This window comes from Theropithecus gelada, chromosome 8, assembly GCF_003255815.1.
Source record: "Theropithecus gelada isolate Dixy chromosome 8, Tgel_1.0, whole genome shotgun sequence".
Classification (NCBI taxonomy): domain Eukaryota; kingdom Metazoa; phylum Chordata; class Mammalia; order Primates; family Cercopithecidae; genus Theropithecus; species Theropithecus gelada.
The window spans coordinates 22,021,259-22,035,324 of record NC_037676.1 but is presented as its reverse complement, the minus strand read 5'-3'; the positions used below and the strand labels follow the sequence as shown (position 1 = coordinate 22,035,324).

Sequence of the window (14,066 nt, the reverse complement as noted above, 5' to 3'; positions counted from 1 at the left end):
TCAGCTCACTGCCAACTCCGCCTCCCGGGTTCAAGTGATTCTTCTGCCTCAGCCTCCCAAGTAGCTGGGATTACAGATGCCCAGCTAATTTTTTTTTTTTTTTTTTTTGTATTTTTAGTAGAGATGAGGTTTCACCATGTTGGTCAGGCTGGTCCTGACCTCAAATGATCCACTCACCTCGGCCTCCCAAAGTACTGGGATCACAAGCATGAGCCACCACGCCCCACCTATCTATGTATTTATTTTTGAGATAGAGTCTTGCTTAACTGAGTCACCTCAGCTGGAGTATAGTGGCACAATCTTGGCTCACTGCAACCCCCACCTCCCGAATTCAAGTGATTCTCCTGCCTCAGCCTCCTGAGTTGCTGGGATTACAGGCATGCACCACCATGACCGGCTACTTTTTGTGTTTTTTGTTTGTTTGTTTGTTTTAGTAGAGATGGGGTCTCACCATGTTGCCCAGGCTGGTCTTGAACTCCTGATCTGCAGTGATCTGCTCACCTCAGCCTCCCAAAGTGCTGGGATTAGAGGTGTGAGTCATCACGCCCGGTGCTGTTTTGTTTTTAAATAGCCAAAGTAAGAAAGCTGCAGGCTCTGAGAGGAAGATGCAGGAACTTGCTGGTGGTTGTGGCAGGCTGCATGCGAGGTGAGGAGAGGCTGGCTAGAGTTGACACTCATGCATTCTCGTTGAGATGTTGGCATGATGTTATGTCTTCCCAGCATTATCCTCCCACCCCTCCTCACCCCCAGGATGAGCTCTCAGGTCAGAAAGCCTGGGCTGATATTAAATTATGACTTCTAGAACAGAGGAAAGGAGAATGACTGCTGAGCTAAGACCCAGCCTTGCCAACGTGCCTAGTGCTGAGAGTTTAGGGCAACTGTGATGTGGATTCACGTAGTCTGGCTTGCTTGACTTGCTTCTCCTTGTACCTTTCCCTGATGCAACTTCCAGCTAGACTTTCAAAATGGGTGACTTTTCCTCACTGGCGACAGACCCAGACTATTGCATCCTGGAATTGGCAAGTCATGAACAGATGCTGCAAATGTTAAATATCATTCAGGCATAAACGTGAGAGTCAAGAGCCCAGAGCTCCCTTCCTCTCCAGCTGAAGTGACAAGTCCCTTGCCTGGCTGTGCCTTGGGTTTCCCTTCTGGGAGCGGATGCAAATCACTCCCAGAGCCTCAGGCCCTGCTGGAGGATGTGATGAGCTCTGAGGACCACACTTCCCGGAGTGTCTGTGTGTCTCTTGGAGGGAAGCTTTCTGGAGGCCTGGGTGTACTGTTGTCTCTGGCAAGAGGGACAGCATCAGGTTTTAGCTTGAATTTTAATATGTGCAGGGTGCTTGACCGGCTTCTGGCATTTGGAGCTGAATTTTAAACTAGCAAGTCTAGAGTGCCTTTCATTTAAAAAAAAGAAAAAAAAAGTGTGTATATTTCAATATTTCAAACTTTCTCTTCACTTTTGGGACCGAACTCCTGGGACAAAAAATAACCTAACACTTGTGGTCGTGGAAGGGATTCCACAGCAGTGAAGTGTGTGTGTTTTCTGAGAGGTCTAACTAAGTCTCTGTGAGCTGGTTAGCTAGTGTGAGCATCGAATGTGTGCCCCAGAGGGTTTTCCTGCCTCCGCCCGCTGGCCTGAAGACAAGAATGCCAGGAGCCCAGCTCTCCCCTCACGTACACAATCCAGTCTGACTCACTGCCCCTCGACATGGGGCGCTGGGCTTGCAATGTGCACAGCACCAGCCCCCTTCAGCTGGTTGAAGGGGACACCCAGAATTCTGGGCCCCAGGCCCTGCCCTGGGTGAGTCACTCTCAGTACCAACCAATGTATTGGACACAGGCATGAGATGAGGACTGCTCAGAGACCAGTGGTCATTATGAGTCTGGAGCACAGGTTTGGAGTCAGAACTCGATTTGCATACTTGTTTACCTACTTACTGGCTGTGTGAACTTGGGTAACTTCCAAAAGCTTGCCAAGATTTGTCATGTTTTTACCTCTAAACGGGTGGACCATGAGCCATCTTGAAAGCTGCCATGGGGATTAAATAATGGAGTGGATGTAAAGTTTTCTGAATGAAACCTAGCCTGCAATTAATTGGTGTTTAATAAAGGATGCCCATAGCTGCCATTATTCAAAGCTGCTGGGGTTGGGGTGTAAGGAGGAAGCCCAGCAAGGCCCAGGGAGGGCAGAGACTGCGTTTTGTTAAATGAATGAATGAATAAGATGGATTTGCGCCTTAAAGACTGGGAAGGCTTTGGTTCTTTGGAGGGAGAAGAAGAGAAGATGTTCCAGTTTGAAGGAATGAATGGGAAGCATATCCTGACTGTTTTCCTAAGGCCTTGCAAGGAACAAGATCCTTTCAGAATTTCCTCCTCCACAAGACACACAAATAGATGCATACTTTATACATTCCGAGACCCATGTGTCATAGACACATACAGAGAGAGTACATGGAGACCCACATGACACACAGGCACACACACACAACCCTGTCATGCATACATCATCATGCACACAGACACAATCCCAGAGAGACACAATCCCAGAGAGACACACACACAGACATATGCAGGGGCTTATATGACACATGGACATACAGACACTCAGAAACACACCATCATGCGTATACCACCGTGCACACACACAGACCTAGAGATACACACCACACACACACACAGACCATCAAGCACATATCACCATGCACACACACACACACACACACACACACAGAGATTCATAAACTCATATGCAGTGAGTCGGTGGAAGAATGAGGATGATGATCCCTGGTGCTAGCTCTTTCTCTTCTCCAGGTTGCATTGCCTTCATCGTAGAGCCCCCGAGGCTCTTCCCACCAGCCATATTCAGTGGAGGAACCTGTCCCGCATCATCGCAGGAACTAGTGCAAGCTCCCTTGGCGTTTGGGTTGGTGTATGCTGGCCTCAGGCCCGCGTAACTCTTTCCAGTGGGGTCTACTGAGCTCCTCCAGCTGGACCTTCTTCCTCCTCCTGTGGAGGCCAGGTGCTGGGGGTCACATCTTCCCTGCAGCGAGCCGGCACTGCTGCCCAATGCAGGGGAGAGGATCTGTGAACTGAAGGTCAGCCCGGGCCGCCTGCCCCGTGAAGCACAGGCCTGATGCTAGGCAGTAACTTTCCTTCTGGGCATGACAGTTACACACTGGAATTCCAGCCCGGCCTCCTGAGGTGGGAAGAGACAGAAGAGGGCTGGCTCGTGGGCTGGGTTTAGACCTCAGGCCCTTTCTTGGCTCACCCCTGTCCACGTGTCTTGGTGGCACGGGTCCTGCGGCCTGAATGAGGCTGTAAAGGATCCAGCATCCAGACTGGAAGGCATAATCCTGCCGCTGGCAGCATTCCTTCTGCTGTGGTGGAAAGGAAACGGAGCCAAGTGCCATCACTCCAGGCCCACGTACTTTCCACCGCCTTTCAGGACCTGAGAGCGTGGCCTGGCTGTAGACCCTGAAGGCTGTGGCAAGGAGACCTGAATCCCTGGGCACCCAAAGAATGGTTCTGTTCAAACTCGTGGTTCATTTGCATCTCGGCTGGACAGGGCTGGGGCAGTTGGGGTGCTGGGTTCCTCCTGCCTTCCAGCCCCGCTTGGACCAGCCCCACCTCCCAGTCCCTGACCCACTCACAGTGTGTGTGTCTTCCCCTGCACCTCGGGGTGGCCCTGGGGAGGGAACTGGAATCAGCTGGTATTCTCATCTGTAAGATGGGGATGGTAGTAGCTATCAGCCACCTCCTTGCAGCATGCGAGGGTTAAGTAGGAGAACGCAAGGAAGACACTTCGCATAGGGCTGGGCACCTGGCGTGTGCTTTGCGGTAGCTGTTGCTATTATATGCTGCAATTTGTGGTGTTTGCGGATCCATGTGAAGCTGGGGTTGGGGTGTAAGGAGGAAGCCCAGGGGCTGGAGGCATAGGTGGAATCAGTCGTGAATGGCTGAGAGCATTTTGCTCAATATTAGGGTATTACATAGACAAAGAGGAGCTAGCCAAGGGACAAGGTTAGATCTGTGTTTTAGAAAGAGCCGGCTGCAGTGCCTCATACCTGTAATTCCAGCACTTCGGGAGGCTGAGGTAGGAGGATGCCTTGAGGCCCGGAGTTCGAAACTAGCTTAGGCAACATAGTGAGACCTCATCTCTGAAATATATTTTTAAATTAGCTGGGCATGGTGGTGCACACCTGTACTCCCAGCTACTTAGGAGACTGAAACAGGAGGATTGCTTGAGCCCAGGATACGGAAACGGCAGTGAGCCCTGATCACACCACTGCACCCCAGCCTGGGCAACAGAGTGAGACCCTGCCTCAAAAAAGATTAAGAATTAATTAATTAAAAGAAAAAAGAGGCTCTTTGGTGAGTGGCCCTGTGGCAGACAGACAGAGGCAGGGACTCAGTCAGGGACTGTTGGAAGAGCTGGTGATGGCTGGCGGTGACTGATTCGGGAGGGAGCTTCCATAGAATTTGGAGCCTGTTATGGCATGTCTTGGAAAGGCATTAAAAAGTGCCACTGTAACTCCAGGGAACCTCTGCTCCTCTCATCCAGCTTAGCCTCTTGAGGCCCCGTCTCCTCCAGATCCCCGGGAGGTCTAGGTGGTACAGGGACATCCCAGCTCCACATCGAGGGAGGAGGAGCACCCTTGTGGCAGGGAGGCAGGTGCCTTCCTCCCGCCCATGCCCCTCCAGCCCTCGTCTACTTCCTCCCAAAGAGCCCTGCCAATGAATTTTTCCAACCCTGACCCCAGCCCCTGTCCTTTACTCCACAGATTGATGGGTGGGGTGGGTATGGGAAGGGAACCTCAAAGTGTTTGCAGTCTCTCCTTTCCTTGCTGCAGCCAAATAGTTATCCCCAACCCTACCTCCCTGATCCCTGCCAGCAGGTGTGGGTCTCTGCACACAGCACACTCAACGCCAGGAATCTCTGCTTCCTTTCTCTCTAAGCCCTGTCCCTTCTCTCAGGCCTCTCTCAGGATTTTTGAACAGAGGAATGCCCACCCCTGGGGTATAAGGTAGTCTGCAGGGTGGCACCACCAGCTTCAGGACATCTGGGGCTCCTCTATCTGAAACTCAAGTTTTACTGAAAGATGAATCAGGGAGACACACACAGACACACTCACAGGCACATACACAAGTACTTTGGAGTGAAATGCAAAATCCACATTCAAAGAACACTTTCTCTCCCATGCATTTATTTCGAGGCCTGTGCAGGAGGAGTCCGCTGCCCTTTGCTCTCCAAGATCTTAGGTTTGGATGTGGGAGAAGCCCATGGGCTCTCCGAGTCTTCTCTGACTGTTCCAGGTCACCCCACTCCCTGTTGGGTCCTGGCAGCCTCACTACCTCCCATGCATAGCGCTTTCTAACTGCAGCTTGGGCCGTGTGCCCCTCGGAGGTGCCCAGAGCTGACTGCGGGGCCCAAGGGCACAGGCAGGCCGGAAGGAGGCCCGGCCGGTAATCGCTAAAGAAGGACTGGTTGCCTGGTGTGTCTGCAGGCAGGCCAGAAGGGTAACCCTCTCCTTCCACACCTCCTTCTTCCCAGAACCTGAATATCCAGGTGGAGGACATTCGGATTCGAGCCATCCTCTCGGCCTACCGCAAGCGCACCCCGGTGACGGAGGGCTACGTGGAGGTGAAGGAGGGCAAGACCTGGAAGCAGATCTGTGACAAGCACTGGACGGCCAAGAATTCCCGCGTGGTCTGCGGCATGTTCGGCTTCCCTGGGGAGAGGACATACAACACCAAAGTGTACAAGTAAGAGGACTGCACCACACAGGTGGTTTTGAGGGTATCTGCCCTGCCTACCTGGTTAAAAGAGTCCACCCTGGCGGTGGCCTTTCCTTGGCCAGGCCAGCTAGTATCCCTGCAGGCAGCCTGCACAGAGCTCCTGGGCCGGGCCAGGCAGCAAGTTCAAGGGCGCCCCGTGGCATCCTTACCCTTGAGGAACTCACACGTCTATAGGAGATAGACCCTAATCCCTAGAGTAGCCTGAGGGAAGGCATATTGCAGCAGTGAGGTGCAAGGTATCCCCAGTCCAGATAACCCCAGCTCGGGGTGCTGCCCGCCAGCTCAGGGACTGCATGAGCTAAGCTAGGACAATACCCTGGCCAGGCTGGGCAGAGACAACACCAACTTAAGAAGAAATGTTTACTTGCCCTCGGCAAATGATTCTTCTGAGAAATCTGGAAATTGCAGCAGGTAGTTGAGAAACTGATCAATGCAGCTCACTTCATCCAATCCCAGTTAAATCTGACAATGCTGTGATGGTCTCTGAGGTTAATATTTCCCAGTAGGGGAAAGAAGTAGACGGACAGAACCTGGCGTCGTTTGACTTAGGGGTGTCCAATGGAAGGATTCCAGCACCCCAACAAGCTGATGGCTGCATATACTTGGGGTACCTGATTGGTCATGGGGTCTTCCTCCCTCCTCTTAATAATGATAGGAATAGTAGCGTCTCTTTACTAAGGGCTTAACAGTGTTCCAGGCACTATTCTCAGTCATTTAATCCTCACAACACCACTGGGAAATAGGAGTCTGTTTTAGAGTTGAGTAAACTGGAGAAAGGCGATAGAACCAGGAAGGGGCAGATCCTGGCCTCTGGAGGTCCCCTGTGTCCAGCTGTAGGGTCCACACTCCTAGAGAGTGCAGACTCTCAGCACTGTCTCTTTCCTTCCAAATCAGAGGAAGAAAAGACATGGCTTCCGTGTCAGGAGACCTGGCTTGAAGCCCCAGCTCTACTCACCAGCTCCCTGGGGTCTGGGCAGACCACATATCCCTCCCTGACCCTGGCCCAACCCTGCTTGGATGGGGTGGGCCATACTTTGGTCCCAGCCCCCAGCCCCCTATGTGGGTGAATGAGTGCAGCCACAGAGCTGCCCAATTGGGTAAGCACACAACACCCCAGGGTGACCACCATGGTGATCCCAGTCCCTAGACATGGCCCAGACCTTCCTGTTGGCACCAGGAGTCGCCATCCTCTGAATGCTTTGGAGAACTCCCACCTGACTCCTTCCTTGGTGACACCTTCTCAGCTTTTCTTACCAGTTGGAGCCAAGAAAAGCAAACCCCCTCCCTGGCAGGCTTCCTACCTGGCTGGCCCTACCAGTGCCCCCAGCCTGGCGCAGTTCTGAGCTGGACAGCACGCGCCTCATTCAGATGACGTTTGGAAGCCATCTCCCAACCGTGGCCAGTCCAGAGTCCTTCTCGGCTTTTGAGGAGTTGATCTCAGGCCAGTTTCAGCAGCTGGGCCCTGGGTAATCCTGTTACGTGCTGGATTGGAACCCCCTCCCTGCCCCTCCCACCCTCGCGTCTGTGGCTTTGCCTTTTCAAGGACGGGGAGGACAAGGCTTCCAAGGCTGAGAGCGATCCAAGGAGCGGGTGGTGGGTGGTGCTGTCTGCAGGATGGGAGATGAAGAACAGAAGCTGCTGGAAACCAGCCCCTCCTGTAGCCTTCTAGCTGGAGAGATGAGGCGGCCTTCCTAGCGGAGGAGTGGGAGGGGAAGCACAACCTTCTCAGCTTGTCCCTGTCATTTTGTGTTCACATCTGGGAGTCAGTTGACAGTTAGGCCTACATGTGCCCCAAAGAGAAAGGTGCTGGGAAGACTTTCTGTGCCTCGGTGGGCTGTCGGGGCTAAGTTGCCAGCAAAGGGCTAGGACTCCTAGGGAATGGTAAGGCTCAGAGACCACTGGCCTAAGCCCTGGATCTGCATGGAAGAGGCCTGAAGGGCAGTGGACTCAGGGTGTCACAGCCCACACCTAGCAGAGCCTGCAGGACAGCCCAGCTCTCCAGGGAGAGCACCACCCAGCAGTCTCCACCTGCTGGCCCCGTTGCAGCTCCTATTCTCCCTGGGGTAGGGCCAGCTCAGAAGCACTGGCCAGTCTGAGGGCTGGGGCACAACTGGCCTGGGGCTAGGGATATCAGTGGGCCCTGCTCAGAGGCTGAGGACTGCAAAGGTCTGGAGGCCAGACTGAGGACCACTCCCCTGCCTGGCACTTGAAGCAGTGGCTTCTGGTTGCGTCTTTCCCGTGTCCCTTTCCCTCTTCCTACAGTCTGTGGCTGCTGTTGCTGGCAGCACACCTCTGAGGCCCAGGAAGGGACCCCTTCCCTCCCGCCGTGCAGCACTGCCCACTCTATGCAGGAAATTATTTTCAAAGTAATTCTCAGTCTGGGGTGGAGTTAGTAATCTCCATGTATCCACCAAGGTCCCTGAAGGACCTTATAGCCTCGGAAACTCACCTGCTTAACCCCTGAGGGCCCCCCACCTTGGGCCCCCCGCCCCACTGCTATCTTACTGGACTGGCTCTCTCTGTGAACCTGCTGGGCTGGTGGCCACTCGGAAGCCTTAGAGCTGCCCCCGGCCTCCAACTGCAGCTCTTTCTCAGCACCTCTGCTTCCCCCAGTGATAACGGTTTGGCTGTGTCCCCACCCACATCTCATCTCGAACTGTAGCTCCCATAACCCCACATGTCGTGGGAGGGACCCAGTGGGAGGTAACTGAATCATGGGACTGGGTTTTTCCCATGCTGTTCTCATGATGGTGAATAAGTCTCATGAGACCTGATGGTTTTATAAAGGCCAGTTCCCCTGCACACGCGCTCTTGCCTGCTGTCATGTAAGACGTGCCTTTGCTCCTCCTCCACCTTCCGCTGTGATTGTGAGGCCTCCCCAGCCATGTGGAACTGTTGAGTTTTTTGAACCTCTCTCCTTTATACATTACCCAGGCTCGGGTATGTCCTTATTAGTAGCAAGAGAATGGACTAATACCCCCCAGTTACCTGCACACACCCTAGAGGCCTCTGCAGCCACAGGTAGAGTCAGGGGCTCCTCACCAAGGGCTGCTCTCCGATTGGCTTGGCCATGGCACTGACTTCCATGTCAGGCTGGGGTGCAATGCATGTACCTTGAAGCTAATGAAGCTTAAACTTCAGGCCCCCATTCCTGGTGCCGGGAGGGAGCATTGTGTAGTCATGATTTTGTTCTCCCGAAAGTAGGATCTCAATACTGACATCATGTAATTGAAATGAGCTCTCTAAGCAGAGATTCTGCATTTAATGTTGCAGCTCAGGAAGTTAAAAAGGCCTCCAGCGGTTTGCTTGGTGGATCGACTGAAATGTGGACCAAAGTGTGGCCCACAGTGAGTAAGCAGAAATGCTGACCCTGCCTCTGTTGTGTGTAGAAGACAGAATTCAAAAGCTTAGGGAGGTTGAATGTTAGAATGGATCTTACCTTTAAGACCTCCTCACCCACACTGTCCTGAAGACACGCCTTTCACCTTGACGGTGAAAAGTAAATATATGAAAGGAGCCCCAGCCTCCTTGAGGAGCTGTGATCACTCTTCTCTGAAGGCCAGGGCTCACAGCAGGAACAGCAGCCACTGAACCAGTGACCTGAATGTGATGGGAGTAATTGGCTCCAGGGTGGCAGGGGTCCCGTGGCTGTAGTACTACCAAAGGTGGACGTGGTGACCCTATTGGACAGTGGAGTCAAAGCAGCGATCAATCTGACTGCTGCAGACCTGTGGTGTTGGCTGGTTGATCATGGTGTTCCTCGAAGTGAAATAGACAGGAAGCCTACTAAGTTCGTACTTAATAATCTGTATAAGCAGAAAAGTTCTAGGCCAAGCAAACAAAAGTCTATCCCGAATCATAAAAGCAGAGTCATGACCCCTCAATCCATTCCCATACTTGAGCCAGTTTTACCAGTTCTTGAATGAGGGAAAGGCTGGGTACCCTCAAGGAAGCACCCTGGTACCCTGCCAGAAATTTATACTGTATTCTTTTTCCCACTTCTCCAAAGGCACCTTTCACCAGGATGAGCGTGCATTGGAGAAAAGGAAATAATCAGATCTTTTGGACTACTAGCCACTGGTTCTGAGCTGACACTAATTCTAAGAGACCGAGAACATCAAAGTGGGGGCTTATGGGGTTTTAGCTTAAGTCCATCTCAAATCCATCCTGTGCTATTTCCCACTTCCAGAAAGCATCATGGAAATAGTTGTACTCAGCAGCTGGCAGAATCCCACATCTGCCTTCACTCTAGGTCAGGGGAGCGCCGGTGGGTAGGACTCTTGGTTAAATCAGTCCAGCTCCGTGTTCTTCCTACAGCCCAGCTATTGGCCTAGCTGCCTCTTTCACAGGCAGGCTTCCTGCTCCACTCCACCCAAGGCTGCCTCACTCACTCCAGTCACCCCTCCAGTCTCCAGGCCTGGAGCCGGGTGGGCTGTCCACCACCCGCCGAGGGCCTCCGTCTGCAGCTTAGAGGCCTGTCCCCAGTGAAACACTGGGATGGAGGAGGGGAGAGGCGCCTCGGCGAGGCCTGAATGTGCTAGAGGGTCTGCAGCACATTCCTGGGGGCTGATGTCAGAGGGATCTGGGCTGCTGGGGACAGTTGTTTGCTGTGGGCTCTGCATTGTCCAGTTAGAACGCAGGACATCTGTTCCTGGAGAGGGTGGTGCTGACTGACGGCTAGAAGCAGAGGGGTTTTCCTGAACCAAGGCAGGCGGTGAGGTCTGACCAATCCCCGAGCAGCTGGTGTTCCCCCCGAGTATCTTCTCCCGCCCCTTGTGGGGGCGTCATGGAACATGCTGTAGGCTTCCAAGTGCAGGGGCCTTGCAGGAAGTGTGTCGGGAGGGCAGTGGTTCCTGGAATTATTAATAGCCCTCCTGAGCAGTTCTCTGCTCTGGGCTGCCACTGTGGTGAGCACGCACCCTGGATTTGCCAGGGTAGTGGATAGTCCTCGGCAAGATTCCGTGTCCTTGCATTCACAGGCACACTAGAATTCTAACAAGTCTCAGATTTGGGTTAAGGAGAGATGATAACTGTGTCTGTAGGATTTGCCCTTCCTCTGTCTTCACACTCCATTCACACTGAGATAAAGGAGGTACTTCCAGGACTGCTGGACCAGCAGGGATGGGATCTCGCCTCTGCCCTGTCTTGGGGTCAGCCTGCCCAGCGAGGCCCCTCTGCTGGCTCCTTCTGGCATCTCACTGGGTCCTGCCATGCAGGGTCAAGCACATGGGCCCTGAAAAGCTGGGTTGGCATGAGCAGGCAGCAGGGCCTTCCTGGACCTCCTTTGTTTCGAATTCTACCATCATTCAGGGGGCCCAATTTAAAGTCCTCTCTCCCGTAAAGTCGTCTCTCATCACTCCAACCGCGGAATCCCTCCCTCCTCTCACTCTTCTTTTTCTTTTTTTCTTTAACCAAATACAATTTTATTTATTTACTTATTTATTTCACAAACTCCTATGTAGCCCTTCCTATGTCTGGGCACTATTTTAAGTGACAAGTATTAACGAATTTAAACTGTCACCACAGGCCAGGCGCAGTGGCACATGCCTGTAATCCCAGCACTTTGGGAGACAGAGGTGAGGTGGGCAGATCACCTGTGGTCAGGAGTTCGAGACCACCCTGGTCCCAGAAGACCTCAACCTCTCCAGAGTGCTAGCCTCTTCTTAAAGGGCCAGAGTCATGGGAACCCAGATGGGGTGAAGGAGTCTCCTGCCAAGGCCTCCTTACAATGATATGACTTTGCAGACATTTGGACACTACCTCCAAATACAGATTTATGGCCCGGCGTCGTGGCTCATGCCTATAATTCCCAATACTTTGGGAGGCCGAGGGAGGCAGATTACCTGAGGTTAGGAGTTCGAGACCAGCCTGGCCAACACAGTGAAACCCCATCTCTACTAAAAATACAAAATTAGGCGGTGTGGTGGCAGGTACCTGTAATCCCAGTTACGTGGGAGGCTGAAGCAGGAGAATTGCTTGAACCTGGGAGGCGGAGGTTGCAGTGAGCCGAGATCGCGCCAAAGCACTTGAGCCTGGGCAACAGAGTGAGACTCCATCTCAAAAAAAAAACAACAAACAACAAATAAATAAACAAACAAACTGTCATAACTATCTAGTGAAGTAGATACTGTTACTACTTCTGATTTTGGACATGAGAAACTGAGGTACAGTATCCTTTTTGTTAGCCAATCTATTACTTATCAGTTGGCTACTGTTTCAGAAAAACAAAAAACAAAAAACACTGAATTACCTGCATCCATATTCTGCCTTAAAAAAAAAAAGAAACATACAAAGGAACACTTTGCCTGTGCTAGCAATACAGGCTAAGGACTTCCCTAGGATATGGTACAGAGACAACCTCAACCTCACTCATCTTCCTGGGTGCAGGAAGCAGCAGTTTTGTTCCATTATAATTTCTACTGCTAGGCAGATTGTACTTTGATTCAGCAGATGGAGTAATTTAAGACTGTTTTCATTGCTTCTCATTGGAAATACAAATTTAATCTTGTATATCACTGGGAGAGTTTAGCAATCAGCTTGTACTGCTCATTGACAAAGAAAAATAAAGCTAAAGAATGACAACAGGCCGGGCGCATTGGCCCACGCCTATAATCCCAGCACTTTGGGAGGCCGAGGCAGGCAGATCACTTGAGATCAGGAGTTTGAGACCATCCTGGCCAACATGGCGAAACCCCGTCTCTATTAAAAATACAAAAATTAGCTTGGCATGGTGGTGGGTACCTGTAGTCCCAGCTACTCAGGAGGCTGAGGCATGAGAATTGCTTGAACCTGGGAGGCAGAGGTTGCAGTGATTACACCACTGCACTTCTGCCTAGGGGGATAGAGACTGTGTCTCAAAAAAAAAGAATGACAACAAATTATGTTGGAATTATCTGAAGAGTTAGGGTAAACAAATGGTTTACCTTAGACTGTGAGGGGTTTTCTAGGACCAGGGATCTCACCTGTTTTAAATACCTTTGTGCATTCTATATTCTTGGGCTTCATTATTATTATTACTTCACTACATTGAGTGAGTCCTTTCTTTCCTAGAATGAAAGTTGCCTGAGGGCAGGAGGCCTTGTCCACACTCTGGGTCCTGTCCCCCAGTGCCCAGTGTGGCACCTGGCGTTAGGAGGTGCTCAGTGAATGCTGGCTGAATGGACTGAGCTAGGACTCCTCTGTGAAGCAGGGCTGAGCTCCAGGAGCAGGGCCCAGTCTCTGTTGTTCTGCCTCGTTGCAGAAGGAATCAGGATAGGTGTCACGATGCCCTGATCACCTGTCCCCTCCCACCGTCTGCAGAATGTTTGCCTCACGGAGGAAACAGCGCTACTGGCCATTTTCCATGGACTGCACCGGCACAGAGGCCCACATCTCCAGCTGCAAGCTGGGCCCCCAGGTGTCACTGGACCCCATGAAGAATGTCACCTGTGAGAATGGGCTGCCGGCCGTGGTGAGTTGTGTGCCTGGGCAGGTCTTCAGCCCTGACGGACCCTCAAGATTCCGGAAAGCCTACAAGCCAGAGGTGAGGACAGGGCACGAGGTGTGGCCACTTGGCACCTGGAGGGGATGGGAGGGTGTTGAGGGAGTAGGCAGGATCCCCCAGGAGAGTGAGGAAGGGTGGCCTCAGCTGAGATCACCATCGTGGCTGCTTTACTCTGAGACCTGAGCGCCCTCTGCAGAGAAGGACCATCTGGGGGAGAAGACTACCCCAGCATCAGTTGTCATAGGCTGTGCGCTGTCTGCTTACCCAGCAGGAACAGATGATGAAGGGTGTGCAACAGGGACCTGGTGCCTCTGCACAGTTCCCAAAGGAGAACTGGAAATGTGACCCAACTCTGAAAAGTACACGCAGCCAACGACACGTTTTCAAGCATGTTTGGTTTATTTTGCAACAGAAAGGATAACAATTTTAAAAAGCTCCCACCAAGGTAGAAAATCTGCCATTATCCTAAGTCATCCATACATTAGTCACATTATACTTATGTGAAACAGCACGTGTATGTGTATGAGTGTGTATTATGAGTGTGTGGGGGTGTGTGAGTGGGGGGGTGTGTATGAGTGTGTGTGTGAGTGTGCGGGGGTATGTATGTGTGAGGGTGTATGAGTGTGTGGGGGGGTGTGGGCGTGTATATGAGTGTGTGGGGGTATATATGTGTGTGGGGGTGTGGGTGGGGGGTGTGTGTATGTGGGGGTATGTGTGTATGTGGGTGTGTGTGGGAGGGGTTTGGGAGTGTGTGGGGGTAAGTGTGTGGGGCTGTGTGTGGGTG

At 52.2% G+C, this 14,066-nt stretch overlaps 1 protein-coding gene across 1 annotated transcript in view; it reads left to right on the top strand.

Moving 5' to 3' along the window:
- The window catches only part of LOXL2 (lysyl oxidase like 2), a 104,598-nt gene that overhangs the window by 52,724 nt on the left and 37,808 nt on the right, over nucleotides 1-14,066 (top strand). The window contains exons 4-5 of the mRNA XM_025393264.1: nucleotides 5,555-5,766; nucleotides 13,099-13,321. Of these exons, the coding sequence (XP_025249049.1) occupies nucleotides 5,555-5,766; nucleotides 13,099-13,321 (435 nt within the window). The remainder of the gene's footprint in view (nucleotides 1-5,554; nucleotides 5,767-13,098; nucleotides 13,322-14,066) is intronic.